General features: G+C 41.4%; 1 protein-coding gene across 6 annotated transcripts in view; it reads right to left on the bottom strand.

Moving 5' to 3' along the window:
• CELSR1 (cadherin EGF LAG seven-pass G-type receptor 1) overlaps positions 1-18,838 on the bottom strand; it is a 163,489-nt gene that overhangs the window by 17,488 nt on the left and 127,163 nt on the right. For 4 of the 6 annotated variants that reach the window (XM_063396840.1, XM_063396837.1, XM_063396839.1 and 1 more), the window contains exons 15-25: positions 17,645-17,828; positions 16,764-16,865; positions 14,861-14,955; positions 14,340-14,549; positions 11,555-11,738; positions 8,755-8,898; positions 7,424-7,625; positions 6,938-7,105; positions 4,475-4,601; positions 3,892-4,092; positions 319-493 (exon numbers count right to left, since the gene is read on the bottom strand). In XM_063396840.1, the coding sequence (XP_063252910.1) occupies positions 319-493; positions 3,892-4,092; positions 4,475-4,601; positions 6,938-7,105; positions 7,424-7,625; positions 8,755-8,898; positions 11,555-11,738; positions 14,340-14,549; positions 14,861-14,955; positions 16,764-16,865; positions 17,645-17,828 (1,792 nt within the window). The remainder of the gene's footprint in view (positions 1-318; positions 494-3,891; positions 4,093-4,474; positions 4,602-6,937; positions 7,106-7,423; positions 7,626-8,754; positions 8,899-11,554; positions 11,739-14,339; positions 14,550-14,860; positions 14,956-16,763; positions 16,866-17,644; positions 17,829-18,838) is intronic. The other 2 variants (XM_063396834.1, XM_063396838.1) reach the window with 1 other exon arrangement.

The raw sequence follows: 18,838 nt of genomic DNA, 5'->3' as shown, positions 1-18,838 counted from the left end.
ACTGCAGTTACCTCTGAGAGACTGTGCATCCATATCTGGAGGTACCAGCACAGGGAAGGAAAATTCCCGAAAGCTATTGGCAAAGTTGTTAAAATAGAAATTATGTTTCTGTTATTGGATAACCATCAGGATCACTTCAGCTGCAGCAACAGACATTGGTACACAGATCTGCCAAATTCAGGCTGACTTCTGCTATATGGCTTGGTGCTGCTCTGGTTCAGGAAGACACCCATAGGTGTCTGGGATGAGGTAACTTCCCTGAACCTGGCCAGTGAAGATGGCAGGGAAACGAAGCTTTTTTGGGGTGCTTGAGGGTACCTGTTATGATGGCAGGAATGCCCCAGCCAACAACGTAGTAGAACCGCATGTGCCCGAAGTTGATGTTCCTCACTTCAGTCAGCATCCGGTAGATGTGGAGCTGCTCCACAAACATCCACGCGAAGGTGCTCATGTAGAAATAATGCAGGAGGATGGCAATCACAGTACACACAAACTGCAGAAGGGAAAGGGCAGGGAAATTAGAGTTGCTCTTCTGAATCACAACCTGGTGAGTCACCGGTTCCCCCCATGTAGCTAATGGCATGTGTAATAAAAAGATTTTGGCAGAACAAATATACTGCCTTTAATTAAGTTTTTCAGAGTTTAAGAGGAGCTGCTCATGCCATGAAAGATTTTGCTTTTTTAAAGTAAAGTGGATCATTAAGCTCTGTCAGGCTGAGAGCAGCAAAAAATAAGGACCTGCTGAAACCAGAGACCAGGTCCCCAGTGTGACTAAAAGTAACAGCTACAAATGGCAAACTGGTAGCTGAAGTCATCTTTGTGATCAAATAGCCACCTTGAAACCTATGACCTTCATATACTTGCATTTCTGTAATATCTGCTAACCAATTTGCTCTCCTAACTTAACAGTTTGATGAGTGAAAACAAGAATGACCACAAGCATCCAACAGCTGAATTGTAATCTTGCAATTAACCTTCTCCTTTCAGAAGCCAAACAAAGGATTTTGCCAAGGATCTGTTTATAAGTCTGATTTAAGAGAACTTTGTGCAAACATTCAGTTTTTGTTTCAAAATGTTTTACATTGTGTTTTGTAACCTTTTGTTCCTGTGGAGCACTGAGCCTGCTTTCAGACTTTGGCGTGACTTTTTAGTGGTTTTTCATGGTGTAATGCTTAGAAATGTACATTTCCCTGTTTAATGTACATTTAACCTCTTAGCTGAGCAAAAGAATCATACAAAGACCACCAGCTTTCTGGATTCACTTACTACATCAGCATTAGTATAACATCAAGTGTTACTGAAAATGTGGCTCACTAAACAAACTATCTTCCCTCTATGTAAGTATGTAAGTAGTGCTTTTCTTGTTGCTATTCTCACATGCTTATGAGTAGAGTGCTGCCCTGAACATTACCTTTTTCAGGTAAGAAGAAAGAAAGAAAGAAAATAAATCACTTTCTATCAATAGTCCAGGGAAAGATTAAAACCCCACCCAGAAATGTGACTGTTAATTTACAGAAACCCATAAAAGCCAGGCTGGGTGCCAAGCAGCACTGCATTATTTGTGCTCCAGCATTCTTAACCTCTTTATATTCATCAGTGCATGACTCGTTAGACAACTCTCATTCCATACAGACAGATGAATAATTGTCTCAAGCAGACATGGCTTACAGCCCTCCTATTTTCTCAAATTGACTGGGTAGGCTGTAAGGAGCAGCTTTCTGCTGCATGAAATGCATTCTGTAAATTAAAGATCTGTGTAAATGGTTTAAAGGTTTGGGGTGTTTCATTGAGTCCTGGTAACACTACAGGACATGATCACACCATGAGCCCCAAAGCAAGAAAATGAGAAGGAGCAAAAGAGAACAATCTCACCAAGTATAACCATTAGGATTTGTGGTATTGATGTAATGAACTGTTTTACTGCTTTTATAAACTACTGCTTGGTGCTTCATGATACTGTGAAAGGAATCTGGAAACGAGGAGCCATCATTTACTGCATAATTTCTGGTAAAATTCTGTAGGGATGTGGACTTGGCCCCCAACTCCTCAGTAGATATGTTGGAGATCTGAAACAGTATAAACCCCTTGGTAGTCAAATGCAGTGAAAAATGAGTGGTGTGCTCAGCAAGGCGTGGGAAAGGTCAAGTTACACAGTGCTGTGTATCAACTGGCAAGGTGAGCTCCTTTCAGCAAAGTTATTTTAGTATGCAAACATTTATATAATGAAACAAAGACAACACAAGTTCACACATGACATGAGACCATATCCCAGAGGGCAGGTCACAGCAAAAGATCTCACCACAGCAGCAGATAAAGGACCTGAATTCCTGGTAAAGGGAGTATTGGTTTATGGGATTGGAAGTGATGCAACCAGCTGGAAAGCTTTATCCAGTTTGGCATTTGCAATTTTTCAAAAGGTAAAGTGGGACAAGAAGCCCAGAAAAAACCCCAACAGACTAACTTGAATCTTAGAAGTTGAGTAATTTCAGTAGCTTAGTTTTATACAGTTTTCCAAAAGAAATACTATTAAACAGAGGTTTCCTGGCAAAACAATTTTTATAAGAGAGGTCTCTCAAGTTTACTAGGAAAAGTTCTTGTCAGCACTCAGTTACTGGAAGCTGAAATTAGTCAAAGTCATATATTTTTTAAGTATATGCATGTTACAGCTCAAGTAGATATTAGAAGCTAGAGTGGCAGTGTAGGATTAAGTTATACAGCAAATGATGTGCATGTTTAGGCACCACGGTGTCACTAGCACAATGGTCATGATATTCACTGAATGTAGGCATATTCTCCTATTTCTGCAGCTTGGACCACATCAAATCAGCATGATTTTTTTGTTGCTGTTGTTTTATTTTGATCTCAACCCTGGACTTCCCTCTCAAAAATTAAATTGAAACATGTAGAGTAATGGATTTCTAGAAGATAAATTTTCTTCACAGTATTCAGATAATCCCTAAAGTAATACTTCGAATATTTTCCCTATCTATTAAAGACATGGCTTTTATTGCATGTCATCCCCCGTCTGTGTCCAGCCTGTTTGGCACAGGTGCCTGTGCAGCCTGGCAGTGCTGGAGCCTTTGTCTCTCTTACCTGTTAGAATGGCAGCCAGGGATTTTGGGATGGGTGGTACTAAGAAACAGTACCAAGACTACACGTAATGCCACATGGTTGAGAGAGCAATGAGGTCTTAAGTACAGAACACACACACTTCACGTGTGGTTTATATCTCTCTGGTACTCAGTTTATTCCTAACTTGCATTACGTGACATGCACAATGCTGGAGATCCTTAAACCTGCTTTGTCAACAGGTATGATGGGCTGAAGTCAACAAACACTGTCTGGAAGGCACAAAGCAAACTGATGGGTCTCCTACTGAATCCTGGATGTAGCATGCTGTCCCATGCCTGGCAAGTGGCTTTCCCAGCACAGCCAGTGGGTGTACAATGTGCATATTAGCACCTGACAACCACCACATTGCTGACAACCTGTGAGTCAACACCAGGAGCCTTTTGGGCTTGGGAGGTACCTGCTGCAGGAGAAACTGGAGTTTCCTACTGAACGGACAAAGCAAGACAGAAAACATATTGATGGAAAGGAATGAAGAAATCAATATTCAAGGTTCAGTTCCTGGGATAAACCTTCAACAGGGTTGCTGTCATACATTCTCTGAAAATAAGACATAGTCCTATTGCCTGCCAGTGCTACTAATGATATCAACCACACATGCATATACTACAAATCTGATGTTTTTAGTGTTAGTGTTGAAGCCAAAAAGAATTCAAAAAGAAGAGAAAGTGAAACAAATGGGAGAAGGTAAAAGCTGCAATGTGAACTCCCTGATTTAAAGCTTGTGAGCAACTCTAGCAATGAATACAGAGTAAGTCTTACCTGGTTTTCAGTCTGGTTGATTCCAATAAGAAACACAAGCTCAGAAAAGAACAGGGCAGCCACCAGGTTCTTGTGGATACTGTGCAAGTTGGAACGTAGTGTGCGGATCAGGACCAGCAGAATGAAGGTGATCAGCAAAGCCGCCAGCGAGATGGATACGGTCGTGTAAGTGACGATCTTCAGAGGAAGCACCTCCCCATTCTGCAGAAAGACAGCTTGACAGGATCTCCTGGGGTTCTCCCTTCCTTTTCCTCCAATCAAATCTACTACTCAGAATGCCAATGTTTTCATTACTACTGAGCCAACATACAGATTTACTTAGGGACCAACAGGAGTGAGTGATGCCACCGCTTTGGTTCCTGAACATGTTGAGTGTGTATGGGCAGCACGCAGAGCGTGCATCAGCCAGGTAAGAAGCTCCTTTCAGCAAACCCAATGGCAGGTGCTGTCACGCATGGGCAACACACTCCTGACACTGGGATTGATCTGCTGACAATGCCCTGAGTCACACAAAAGCTCAAGCTCTGAGTCAAAGCCCTTGAAAACCAATGTCTCCAAAAATCATGAGCCAGACATCACCCACCTCTCGTTTAGAAATGTCCATCAGGACAGCAAAGCTGGTTATATGGTTGCACTGGCAGGCGATATGGCTCTGGTTTCTGGAAAACAGCTCACACCCTCTGGAGGACCAGGCACCTGTCCCACCAATCCTGTGGGGAAAAAAGGCATTTCTGAGCACCATTCTCGGATCTCCTCTTACCTTCCACTGCCCTCTGTGGCAGCTTGTGCTGCAAGTACCAGGACAGGATTATTTAGAGCTGTCACCTGCCTGAAAGACAATCACCAAATTAAAAAGGTCTTCAGTTGAAGTAGTTTCTGATAAGACAGCTAGCTTTGATGCCCAGATTTTATGGGTTTATAACAATCTGTTTTGAGTTAAAAAAAAAAAAATTGGTTTTGGGTCAGTGACCACACAACCAATATGAGAAAGAGATTGTACCAAACAAAATATCTGCAACCAAGGTAAATAATACCAGAACCATAGAGGGACACATGTTTTTGAGTCATGCGAAATATGTTTCAGCAATAATATAATATCATTACACAGTTCCTCTGAAAAGTACACAAGAAAAGATTAAAACCTTTTCTAATAAATAACATTTCATATCGTGAGATCTCTTATATTAAAAATGGAGAGGAACTGCTGCCTTAAAATTCTCCCCTGTGCAGTTATGGTTAACTCCAGCGACTTCAGAAATGATTTTGTATCAATATTAATTATTCCATTCTGAAGTTAATGAGTAATAAAAATAGTCTTGCAGTTACTGAAAGATTTTTCAATTATCTATGACAAGGCCTCTTTTTCATTCAGCAATAAAATATTGGTTCAATTTTAATATCACTTTCTCTCAAAAAGTACTCTCTTTCTAAAAGCTCTTTCATTACATGCCACGTAAGGGCTGCTTTTCAATTGTGGCTGTAGGAAGATGTAACACAGATAACAATGCCACTGAAGCTGCCAGCAAATAGCTAACAGATGAATCACTTCAGAGCTAATGAGTTATTCAAGCTCATACAATGTTTAAAAATTTATGGAAGAGGACTTGCTATTCCCTCACAATCAGCAGATGAACAGAGTGCATACAAGCAAAAACACCACTTCACATGTGGGCAAATGGAAGAGTTTATTACTGTGAACGTAAGAGATTTCTGTTGCATCTTCGATCCTTTAAATGACATAATCTCCTAAAGCTTTTAACTAGGAGGCACACATTCCCTAGGTTAGTTTGCTGTTTTATTTCCAGTACAGGATATTGCCTTTTAATGGATTTTTCCATTGGCTTACTAGAGTTTTTGGGTTGTTAGGAAACAAGTAACAGCTATTCCTTTCCCTTGGGCAGACCATGTCATCCTCTCCCTGTGTACATAGCTGGAAATTGCAATATCTGTGTAATAGTCACAATATTATGAAAGTATAATATGAATGTGGTTACCTCTCAAAACATTTTTCTTTGTTGTATCCACACTCTTGAAATATCTCCAGCAGGACTGTGCTGCTTCCACAATGCCATAAAACCAATGAAACATCAGCATATACAGTTCCAGCTCATATAATTTTTCTCATTTTCAAGAAAAAGATGTCTTTATCATGAACTTGACTGAATACAAAAGACCTAAATGAACCATTTTCAGAACATTTCATCTTTTTCCTAACATTTCCCTCCTAGAGAGTCTAATAGTCTCTCCTTATATTCTGCTTCTATATTACAATTGCTTTCCATAAACTGAAAAGATCTGATGTCCCAAAGAAGAATGTCCCTTCTCCCTCCAATTTTTCACTAAAACAAATAAAAGCAAATCCACAATAGCTGATGTAATGAAAGTTAAGTTTCTTACTAGTGCAACTGCCTTTGCACTGACTTTTGATTCAAAAATTTGTGATTTAGAAATTCATAATCTTTATTCCTAATTTTATCTGCAAAATCCCAGTCCTCATTTCTACCAAAACGAGGATTTGGTTTTGTAATTTTTTTGCACTGGCCCTGGCTGTTGCACCAAGGGTAGGTGCCTGCTTGCCTGCTGTCCATAGTCACTGGAGTGTAACAGGAGAAGATTCAGCCCATGGAAGAGCTGAACCATCTCCTGAAAATCCTGACTTGAAGACCTCAGACAAGCCATGAATTCAGACACTGGAATTGGACCACGCCTGTCCAGACATATATCCGTGGGCAAAAAGCATAGGCAAATACAAGGAAATTGAGATATTTGTTATTTCTGGGTGAAAATGAACCCTGCAGAAAGACATGACAGCACTGTGTTTCTTAGAATCTGCATGGCTAATCCTTTGTTTGAGGAGTTATGATAACTATTTTCATTTTTCTCAGGTTGGTGGGAAATGACTACATGGCTCTGTTCCACCAAAATCAATTGTCAGTTGAACAGACAGATCAAGACAGGATTTCCTCCAGAATTATCTTCCCTGGCAGGACTTTTCTGCTACTCAGACAGTTGTCACTCAGAGCCCAAAAGCAAGCAGGAGACATACGTGATGGAGTGATTCCAGAAGACACAGACAGGCTTCGTTCTCTCCTCTGTTTCCAGCATGGCATACTCCACTATGATGGGCTTTTCCACCAGGTTGGGAGGAAACTCCCCATCACTGTGAATGGCTGTGCTCACTACAGGTGTGTTGATGATAGGGCGATTTGGCAATCTGCAAAAGGAGAAAAACTGCACAGTGATCTACACATCCAGATGCAAAGCTACGTTCTGCAAACAGAAGAATTCCAGTTTCTTCTGCTCAGAAAGTGAGGCAGGCATACCATCAGCCTTCCATATAGATGTGTTTTCAAAAACTGCTGAAACTTTTGGCATAGTTGTTCTCCCCCAGTGTGCCAGAGGAGGACATGAGACAGCACTGTGGTGAGAACAGCAGCACTGATGACCGGTATAAAAGCAGCTCTGTCTCCCCCATTCATCCAGAGAGCAGAAGAAGGGATCTGAACAGTTCACAAACAGCTCTGAAGCTCACCTCAAGCTCCTTCTGTCAGGATCATAGTTTTCAGGCAGGAGGTGTCCCAGGGATCTGTATATAATGACCATGGCAACAGTATGACGTGTCTCAACGTCTGGGTGTCGCCTCTTTCTCTTTGCAAAAGCACTCTCAGGGCTGAACACATCGCTGTTCAACTTAGAGGGTATCTTCTGATTTGAAGGTTTCATTGTAGGCACTGCTATGGACACAAATATTAAATTCTTTGCACACAGCTTCGGAGCTACCATTTAAACTGGTAATTTTGCTTTGCCAAGATACAATAATATTAGAGTTGTTACAACTCCAGGCTTAGAGTACTCAGCATACTGCTAATGTTATATTTGATATTTTTAGTAAAATTTCAGCACAATTCATAGTTATATAGCTGATAATCAAAAAACCACTGAACAGTGAAAAGCCATTTAGTCTAGCTATAAAACAAGCAATTTCTAAGCTAAAAGGTCCGTAGGTATATAAGTACCCCATGCATAACTTAAGGAGAATATTAAAATATTATGCATGCTGTTACTTTATATATGGCAAAACTAGTATTAATAAATCCACCAACTACTCACATAAGATTTCTCCCTGCTAATTCTGTCATTTAATGAGCTCTCAGTTTTGGAAGATTCTCTTTAAATTCCCATTCCCTTTTTTCTTATGGAAAATATACATATCATAGAAGCAGATACTTTGTTTCTAAGCAAGAAGCCATAAAGCTGTATTAGTATTATTTTCAGAAGAGTTACTATTTCCCCATTCAGAAGACATGCAGCCATGGTACATGTATTGAACTTTGAGTTACCCTTTCACTCTTTGGTGTTTTGCAGCAACCTTGGGGTACTTCAGAGACACTGGGAAGCAGGTACTTTCCTGTGTGTTCTCCCTTATCACCCAGCTCAAGACTTTTTCACTGCTGCCTAGTTCTGATATCACCTCTCTCTGCTCCCAGATTTGGATTCTCTGTCTCTCACACCACCTCCCTCCATCTCTGCAGGGACTGGATGAAGGCGGCTGTGGGAGCCATCCCATCCTGTCCTGGTGGGAACAGAGGCAGAGCATTTCTCCCTCTTTGACAGGGCTTTGAGGGGCTGCAAGCGAGACCTGACAGACAGGTACAGCCAGTCCCACAGCCCCCCATGCCTCCATCACTGCCGGCAGGCAAAATGCCTCAGAAGTATGCACAGCTGCTCCATCCCTAAATAACGCTCACTTGTGCAGAGGCTCACCCTGCTCTCACCCTAGTACCACTCTGCTCCCTGAGGATCAATCACACTCCCTGGGAGCTGGCCATAATTGCTCACCAAACAGCAGCAGAAGGGTTTTACCTTTCCTTTCTGAAGGTCTGAATAGAGTATCAGGGAAGACAACAGACGACTCCAGATCTTTGGGATAATCTTCTTTAATCTCATGAAATCGTGGTATTCTAGCTCCCGTGAAATTAGACTTGTCAAAGATGTCAACAGCAATAACTGGGGGGGACAAAAGTTACCCATCACCATAGTGAAACATTATTGAAAGGTTAAAATGACTACACAATGCAGATATAAAAATTAAACCCCAAAATAGAAAGCAAAATTTAATTTTTTCCCATTAACGCCTTATATGGTAACTAAAAGTTTAAGTGTCAGCATTTCGTTACATTTATCATATACATTTATTGTTTAGTGGAAAGGAATTCACAAGACAATATCTTATATTATGAAAACACCACTGCAAATAAAGAATCACAAAATTGTTTAGGTTGGAAAAGATCTCCAAGATCAAGTCGATCTGTTAACTCAGCACCACCAAGTCCAGCACTAAACCACGGCCCCAAGGACCACATCTACATGTCTTAAATACCTCCAGGGATGGTGATTTCCCTGGGCTTCCTGCTTCAGTGCCTGAGAATTGTTTCAGTGAAGATTTTTTTCCTAATACCCATCTGGAGGTAGATCACTTTGCTGGTACTTCTCCAGCAGCAGCTGACAGGGGTTTCACAGAGGCTTTTCCCTGGCTGCTGTCAGTGCTCCTGCTTCACAGAGTTTCTCCATGTGCTCCTGGCCTGCTCCAGTGTGTGCTGCATGTTCCAAGTTTAGGCTCGCCTTTTAATGGGAAGACTAAATCTACTGCTTCAAAAACATAGTTCTACACCTGTGAAGTCAGCTGACCAAGGAAAATAACGTGCATTTTATCTGGGACTACTCTTTAGTCCTCCACTGGCAGTTCCTCCCTAGCTTACTTCATCATCTCTGCCTGTTTAACTGCCAAAATACTTTAAAGCAGTTGAGTTAGCTTTAACTTTCTCATTTAAGACAAGTCACTGACTGCCAATTTACATGTCCTGGGGGTGACCCTACACCAAAAGGTGTGATCCTCTGCAAAATTCTATATGAAAAAATACCCACATTAAGACCTGCAAATTCCCATTCCTTTCCTAGTTTCTAACCAACTCCCAGATGAGCCATTAGGAAACTCTATTAACATCATGTTCACCTGGAAAAACTGTTCAAAAGAAAACAGACCTCTTTCAGGCCAGAGTTGCCTCATCCCTCTCAAGCTTACACCTCTTTACACAGGAGGAACTGGTTGAAAAAAAAATCATGATTTACAACCTGTAAGAAATTCTAGGGTTTGTTTTCATCTCAGTTCAGTTGGGTTAAAATCCTGAGTATGAAGATAAAAATATTTTGATTCTCATAGTCCTGAGTCATAAGCATTTCAGTTTTGGTTTATTAAAGAAAAATCAAAGTGTTTCAGTTTGGCTTAGTTCAACAACAATCCATGTCCTGCTGATGCAGGAGACTACAGCCTTTGTAACTTGACTGCCTCATGCCTTTGATTTTCTGCCCCTGTGATTGTAGACATAAAGCATTCTTGGGACAAGGTTTGTAGCCAATTCAAATTCTTATTATAAAAGCAGGTGTAGTTGGGAAAATAAGGCAAACTTTTGGCACATAAGCCTTCCTCATATCTGAAATAAAAGCAACAGCTTGAAAAGCTAAACACAAGTCCAGGCTGATATAGTTTAGAACACCTCTGAACGAAAAATCAAACAGCAATGCTGCTTGTGAGGGATTTCTGAAGGTCAGCTGGCTCCATCTCACCTGCTACTCAGAGCAGGACTATCACCAACACCCCCACAGCTCAGACTGTGTGTAACTGGGAAGAAAATGAAATAGAGAGGGCAGGGGAAAAATAGGGAAATAAGATGACCAGGCTGTGGTTGCTCACCTGCAAATGCACTGCAGGGATGTCTGTGAAATACATCACAGTCCAAAGTGCAGGAGCTGCTATTTGTTTGTCAGAGGAGAAATTTCCTGTGATAGGTAGGGAAGGTGTCTTGGTATGCCTGATGTTTCCTTTGCAGTTTAGACTCATTCTGGTTATTTTGGATCTCATGGATTTTGCTCTGATTATGGGTTTTGCAAGACTGGGATGGTGTTAGAAGGATTGGTGATTCTGTGAAAATACTTTTCAGCACAAGAACCTCTACAGATGATGATTTTCTGGATAGGTTCCAGGTTAGGAAAGCATGTGAAAATCAGAGGCAGAATCACAGAATCACCTAGGTTGGCAAAGGCCTGTAAGATCATTGAGTCCAACCTTTGATGGATCATTACCCTGTCAACTAGACCACAGCACTAAATGCCACATCCAGTTGTTTTATGAACATCTCCAGGGCTGGGAATTCCACCACCTCCCTGGACAGTCCATACCTATGCAAGTAAAGTTAATAATATGCAACAAAATCAAGAGTAGGGTTAATTTTTTTTGTACTGCAGTAATTCTTCAGGTGGTGTTGGATGTGATTCCTCCAAAAATGAGATCTACTACATTCAACTATAATAGCTGGTCTCAAAGGGCATTACCTTTATTTACAAACTCAGTCCTCGCTACTATCTCTGCACTGCTCTGACTGCAACAAAAAGCCACATGGAGCAGTGACATGGTACAGAGGCAAAACAGATCAGACATCTCCAGGAGGTCTCCATGGCAAGTGAAAGATATGGATCAAGGCTCAATGGATTTGAAACTAATGCAATGATTTTTCTCAATGGGTACTATTAAAACAAATAACTAGCACCTCTATCCAGCACATTTTTCAGACTGAAAAAACTGGCAATTTTCAACACAGATACTCACTCATGTTAGTGGCAACAATGACAAAAGGCCTCAGGTAGGTTTTTTTCATGTTCTGGGCCACATTGTTGAAATATTCCTCATAGTGCCTGAGCAGGTGAGCGGTGCCACCCTCCGTCCGCTGAATTTGCTCCCAGTGCTCCTTGTTCCCGGGGTCCAGCAAAGCACTGCCCACTTTGATAATGTTCTGAGAAATAAAGGACAAGCCTAAATTATGAAGCAAACACAGAGCTGGGTTTCAAGGGAGAAGTATTGAAAATGATTGGCCTGACTGCCTCAGGTGAGTATATCATGAAATATTTAATGCAGGCATATTCTACTGCAGCCATATAAAATATACACACCAGTTACTCACCCAGAGGATTTTTGGTCATTTAAAGCAAATCCCTCCAAAGTTTTTAGAAGCAAAGTAAAAATTGGAGGCTGTAAGAGAACTGCTTATGTTCCTCCCCCTAATGACAGGAAATTGAGCAAGAAAATGCAGGAGGAAAACCTATCCATGTTTTCTGTATTTCTGAGAAATCAGACACATGAAAAGCACAGCTCTTAGCAGGTACACTGAAGAACTTCCCCAAAGAAGCCAAAACAATGTTTTTTGTTGAAAAACAAAAGAAAGCCATGGATAGAAATATCACTTCCTCTTTCACTTTAATTTTTTCTTTTACTTTGTTTCCTAGACAATGAAGACAATTTATGGGGTGAAGAATGATGAGTATTACCTTGCATAGATAAACTTGAAAATACATAAGAAAACTTAAATCATGTTATTGTCTCTCCATTTTTATGTTGCTTACAAATGGCATTAAAAAGGTATTTCTTTCTGAGGACCTGACTCTTCTGCCCTTTCTTAGAAAACTATGCAAAGGGACCCTCAGGCTGAATGGAAGAAGACTGAGCCCAAAAGAGAGTGCTAAATGGCTTAAATGAGAAAGATGCTAAGAAGTTTTTAATCTTGGTGTACATACGAACCATGCTGTTGTAACAAAACTCAACTCCTAACTAAGGTGAAATTGGTGTAAATGATGGTAGGAATTAATTACCACAAACTCTAAAATAGCCAGGACAAATATTTAGGCTTCATTCAGAAGGAGCTACCTGTATCCTGTCTGTATTGTTTGAGGCTGCAAACATGTATCTGAGCTAGCAGAGACTCCCAGTGTGACCACCTTTACCTAGGGTGAGAAGCTCAACATAGTTCCCAGGAATGCGGGAGGTACAAACTGTACTTGGTACCAGGCCTCCTCCGTGTTTGTGGATCTTATTTATGGTTTTTTATTATCTATTTTTCAGGTTTCTATGTGGGACTATAAAAAAAAAAATCCTTCTCTCCTTGTGCTTCCTCAGCCTAGGATGTTACCTCCTTTTATTCATGAGCTGTACTCATTAGTTTTCAAATTCCTGACCTATCTTAAAATATTTAGGGAGTTCTTGAACACATCATCTATATGACTTTCAGTGCCAAGTGCAGAGAACAATAAATTAAAGCATATGTTTCCAAACCAATTTTTTTTTTTACTTATTGTTTGTATTTCTACTTAACAAAACATGCTAGAAATGAAGTTCCTTTTCAGGATCTGAATGGCATGCTTCACAGCCCACAGGAAAGAAAAAATTGAATCTCTTAAAATCTGGTGCATCTAAAATGTGAAATGTTTCAGAAGTTCTCCTCTCTCTGCTGACTATACAGCCCAAGACACTAAGGAATTTTCTCAGCCATATTTCTTCCTGCTCCTAACTCTCCAGTGACATCTTCTCCTGGTGCAGCTGGGCTTTGCACTGGTTCTCCAGTTTCACCCCAAAGTCTGCCTGACTTATCTGGTCCTCCTGGAGTACTGTGAGCAGTGATTTGGGGGTAGCACACCTTCTAAGGGAGCCAAATGATCTTTGGCCAGCACAAACACCAGTCCTGACCCGTGGAGGGTCATTCCATGTGCTGGTGCCCAAGCTCTGGGCTCTGCTGGCACAGATCCAAACAGATGTTTTAGCCTGGACTCTGTGTTGTGCCATGGTCAGGATCTTGGAAATAGCATGGGCAAGAGCAGAGAACAGTACCCCAGTGTACACATGGGATTGAGGAAATCTCTACAAGCCTGACATGGGTCATCCAGCCTTCACATTATCAGACCAAAGGAAACTCCCAACTGCTTTCAAATTTCACATTTTTCCACCACAACTACATATTTTCCCAGAGATGGTGCTACAGCTTGTTCCCTGGTCAGGTCTTTGGCAATAACTAAGTCTTTCATGAATGGTCTGAATAGCAGAAGCTGTCTGGCACACATTTTAGTATGTGCCTTAAAATACCAATATGACATGGAATATCTTTCTATGTACCAACTCATGACTCAAGTGTTCTCAAACTGAATTAGAGGAAACCTTCAGAGCTAGCCACAGGCTCAGATTTAGTTCACTACATATTTAAATGAGCATGATCACATTAGGCATGTTTTACAACAAAAATAAATACAGTACACAAAACTAATTCAGTCAGGAAAAACATATTAACTTGATGATTTTTTTTCATGTGGGGAATATTGCTTTTGGCTGTTACTATGAGGATATTTTTTAGAAAAGCACATTCTATTATATTTGCATTACACATGCACAACCAACTTTCTAATTTCTAATAATAATTCTAATCTGAGAAGAAAGGCTTATTTGTGGAACACATTAGGCAATTATACGACATTCACTTCACCTTGGCCGAAGATAAATTTAATTACTTACTACCACCTAATTTTTAAGGGAAACTCTAAGGGCTCAGCACAGTATGCAGTATTTCTCTTACCTCATTGAATTCCACGTCCCTTGTGGCTGCCAAGTCAAACCCCTGCTGCTGGCTCTCGTACTGGAGGACCCGGATCATGATCTGGTACGCCGTCCTCACGTCGTTGCCGTACAGGCTGTGGGTGTGCTCGGTGGCGTTCTGCAGCGCTCTCACGATCCGTATGGTTTTGGAGCCATCCAACTTGGTCTCATTGTGGTGCAACTTCTCGTTCTGAATCAGATGAAAAGGAAGAAAAAAATACCATTTTATATATATATTTTTTTTCATTCTAGTTACAAAGATAATCACAATTTGGGGATTTTTGGCACAAAGGAATTGTTTGGTCAAAATTTTGTTTGTCTTGAGAAAGAGTTGGCAACAAAACTCAATGGCAAGTGTAATTGAGAGCCAAAAAAGCACCAGGATAGAAAACGAGGGTGTTCAAGGACATAGTCAAAAGACTGAGTACAGGGATACCAAACTGCAGTCCAAACTGATCATTATTTACAAAATAAAGGGAAAACTGAGAAAACCCAGCTTACCATGATTTTTAGATCCACAAAAGTGTTGGTGGTGCAGTTGAAAAGCTCAGGAGGCAGCCAGCCCCTCTCAATGTTACAATGGCGAACGGCGTTTCCTGAAGGAAACAAAGCATCAATGGCAAACAATGTTCTGAACTGTGCAGGGTAAATATTCATAGATTTCAACTACCCTAGACTTTCAGATTTCCTACATTTTCAAGTTGCTCAAAGCTACACATGTATTTTAATTTCCAAAGAGGGGATTCCTGTGAGAGAAAAGTTAAAGACTACTAATCTTCAGGAATTGCTTTCCCCAGGCTTTGGAGAAAAGTCAGGCAAACTCTAAGCTCTGCCCTACTGCTCTCAGCCTCACAGCCCGATTGTTCTCAAATTAATTCATTCATTTCTTTATACCAAAAAAGAGAAAGACTCTGCACTTCCTAAGTATTCCTGGAAACTAACCCCTGCTGAGATTTCTATGCAATAGCCTCCATAGGAAGACCTCCTGACAAATGCTGTATTCGCATCAACACACACCCACACATCTGCATGGTGCATGCGCTAAACACTTCAGCCAACATGCATAATTGCCTTTTTGCCACTTGTAAATGGACTGTTAGCAGCTTTCTGTTTAATTTAGCCTATTATATTTTGCACTATTTGTCAAATAATTTTAAAATGTAATTCTTGGTTGAGGATCCCTCATGATGAATTGCAAGTAATCAAATTCAAAATTTCAATTTGTGCTAGTTAATTTGTACATAACATACTGCATGTGTCTAAGCCATTTAATTACCAATACCTAAATAAGAACTATAATTAATTTTACTGTATCTAATTATATTATTTCTCTTCCATGATTAGGTGAATACAATTAAGCCTCAGGTTCTTAGTTTGAATATTCATTATTATAAGGCTTACTTCTTTGAATGATCTGTAAAATTTACTTAGAATGTGCAATTACTATAAGCAACATTGCCTGCTAGTCTATTTCCTAGAAGAGACACTTGGATCAACACCAAGAACTGTTGAGAAAATTCATTTTAATTCAACTTTATACTGTTTAATCATGAAAATATTCTTCATCTAAAAAAAAAATCTATCTCCTAAAATCTTTAGAACAAGAGCTAGGTTGACTACAAATCTTCTGCACACTATAAGCAGTGGCCTCCCCCTAGAAATATTTGGGGCAGTCACATAACTATCTCCCTGATAGTCACATAACTCCCTGAGCCTAAGGAACACTCAGAGCTGAGAGTTACCAGGTCCAGAACCAAGACAGAGTTTTCATTTCCCACAGAACAGCCTTTGGAAAAGGTTGAGAACTCTATTTTCAAAAATCTGATACGTTTTCAGAGATATATATGAAAAAGCAGATTGTCATTTGCTTGTTGTACAAAACAACACAGCTTGTCTGCTTTATAAAAGGTGTTTTCAGCTGTTTCACTTATGTAAAAGATATTGTGTGAAAAAATGTGTGTTTTGTTGCAACTCTTAGCTTTAGTAGGCAGCAACCCTAGTAAAGCATTCATCAGGAATATGATTTTCCTAATTTTATCTTTGCCCAGAGGAACTGTATGGCTAAAGAATGCTTACAATATGTCACTAGAAACTAAAAGTGACATGTGGAAGAATTGCTTCATAAATAGAAAATAAAAAATAGAAATTTGAAGGTGGCATTTTTGAAAAGAGAGGATTTCTGTGCTTTGTACCTGTTTATCTGCCGTGTCGTTGTATTTATTTATTGCTAATATTCCAAATGTATTTTAACAGCTCTTTGATTTCAGCTAGCTGTACTCTTCTGCTCATGATATGCATAAGCTATGCTGCAGTCTTTAGAGCCAACAAATTAATGCTATTCCCTATGTACACATTTTTTCTTTTATTTTTTTTTAAGAGGTAATTATTTACCCAGGGAACTTACCCACTGAGCCCTTAGGACAAGGCACAGCAGCTGGCTGGCCAAACTTGGTCTGTGGCCACCAAATACCAGCCTCGAAAGCTTTGGGACAGCCATTATAAATTACTGAAAGCAAAAAAAGAAATGATGTAATTTTTCTGACAAGATAAAAATCACAACAGTGAGACATTTCACCCTGCCTGAAGGACCTTCCTGTAATTCCAAAGCCCTGTCAGGATACCTGTCCTCTGTAGTGCCTTCCAAGCTGTAACCAATCAGTTGCTCCTTATCCAGCAGATTGGACAGACAGGTACAGGCAGAGGAGAGCTCGGGATGATTATGGGGCTCTGGATTTTGGCTCTGCCTATCTCTGCTTGCTTCTTTATTGTGGGAAAACATGTCTCCTTCATTTCACCCACACACTGTGTTGAGATGGCTGTTGCAGCAGCTTTGTGCTGATCACAGGAGGATGGTGGGTGGGTGGGTGAGAGGAAAGGCAGGATGGGCAAGGTGGGGAAGAAAGGCAGAGTGCACGAGGTGCACGGCACAGCCTCTGTGAGGTGTGAGGGCTCTCCCCTGCCTCTTCAGCTGCAGCTCAGCAATACAACACTGCACTGGCAGATGAACTCAGGTTTAAGAAAAAGTTGCTGTGAGTCTTTTGCTCTCCCTACTCCACCTCAGCTTGTTATATTTCCATTTGAGAGAATTAAAGAGATAAGAGTGTTTTTTCCGTATCCTCAGCCCCCGTGAGCCCCACTGGCACATCTCTAGGAGGAGGGGTGCGTGCTCAGGCTGCTGCAGCCCCCATTGCCCGCGCTGCTGGAGCCCCCCGGCCCCAGGCCTGTGTCCCCTCTGCCCGTGGCCCTGGCGCGCGGGGCCGTGTGGGGCCGGCCGGCCGGAGGTACCTTCGCAGCCGCGCACGGTCACCTCTGCGAAGGGGTTGTCACAGCGGTTGCACTGGCGCCCGATGACGCCGGGCTTGCAGGGACACTGCCCCGTCTCCATGTCGCAGGCGCGCGTGTGGGAGCCAGACGGGAAGCAGTCGCAGGGGTAGCAGGTGTCGCTGCTTCGGGGCCTGTAGTAATTGGCCTAGAAAAACCAGAATGATAGACACGAGAACTTTGACTTCCGAATTGCTTACATTTCTGAAACCTGCTCTAGCAGCACATACATCATAAAGGGGCTCATTCTGCAGAACACAGACAAAAATGACATTACTATTATCAGAGACCCAGGGTTTGCGTTGCCATTTGCAGTGGAGCCACAGGGCCCACATTACTCCTCAGGCACTTATTGCAAGTGACCACTAAAAATATTCTTGAGGATTTACAGTTTTTCAGCTTTGCAATTCCACTCTTGTATGGCATGAACGAGCCACTAAGGAAATTTCCTGCACTGTGCATTTGTGTTTCACGTGGAGGGTGGAGAGCACGCAGTGATCCCATATTTAAATCGCCTCTGTACACGCTTTTGATCTGAGGCGTTACAATTGCACAAGAGCATGGAGCTGGCACCCCACTGACTCCATTTAATGCAACAGTTGCTGTGTGTCCTGCTGGCATTTTGGAAAGGAGCAGGGGGCCAGATTCACAGCCGCCAGTCTGCACAAACCCAGCTCCTCTGATGTCATTCAAGCCAGTTGTAAAACCTATTGTGAGAAGTCCTTTGTAAAACCTTCATGACGAGGTGCCTCCCCTCCCATGTCCCCCATCTGTCCCTGCCTGTCCACGGAAAACTCAGAGATGGCAGTGAGGAAAGCATTTAGCCCTCCAGCTCTCCCCAGCTGCCAGGCCTTTTGCTGGCCACAGCACAGGGAAGAGCTTCACCCAGCTGGCCTGAGCTGTTTCATGGCTATTACTCACTTGAGATACACAAAACCCCACTGACACTCCTCTGCACCCTGGTCTGATCTCCCCTGATAAACCAGGCTGCACTTCAGAGATCAGAGCCAGGCTTTCATCCTCTCGGTATGGTTTTCCAAACACAAATAAGATAAGAGCTGTACAGTATGATTTGGAGAAGGGTGGTGCCAGCAAAATGTTTTATGTAATGATTAACTCCACTGTGCACATACATATATATGTGATACAAAGCACAAC

Source organism: Prinia subflava, chromosome 4 (assembly GCF_021018805.1).
Source record: "Prinia subflava isolate CZ2003 ecotype Zambia chromosome 4, Cam_Psub_1.2, whole genome shotgun sequence".
NCBI lineage: Eukaryota > Metazoa > Chordata > Aves > Passeriformes > Cisticolidae > Prinia > Prinia subflava.
Note: the sequence above shows the minus strand (reverse complement) of the source record. Positions and strands in the feature narration are given on the sequence as shown.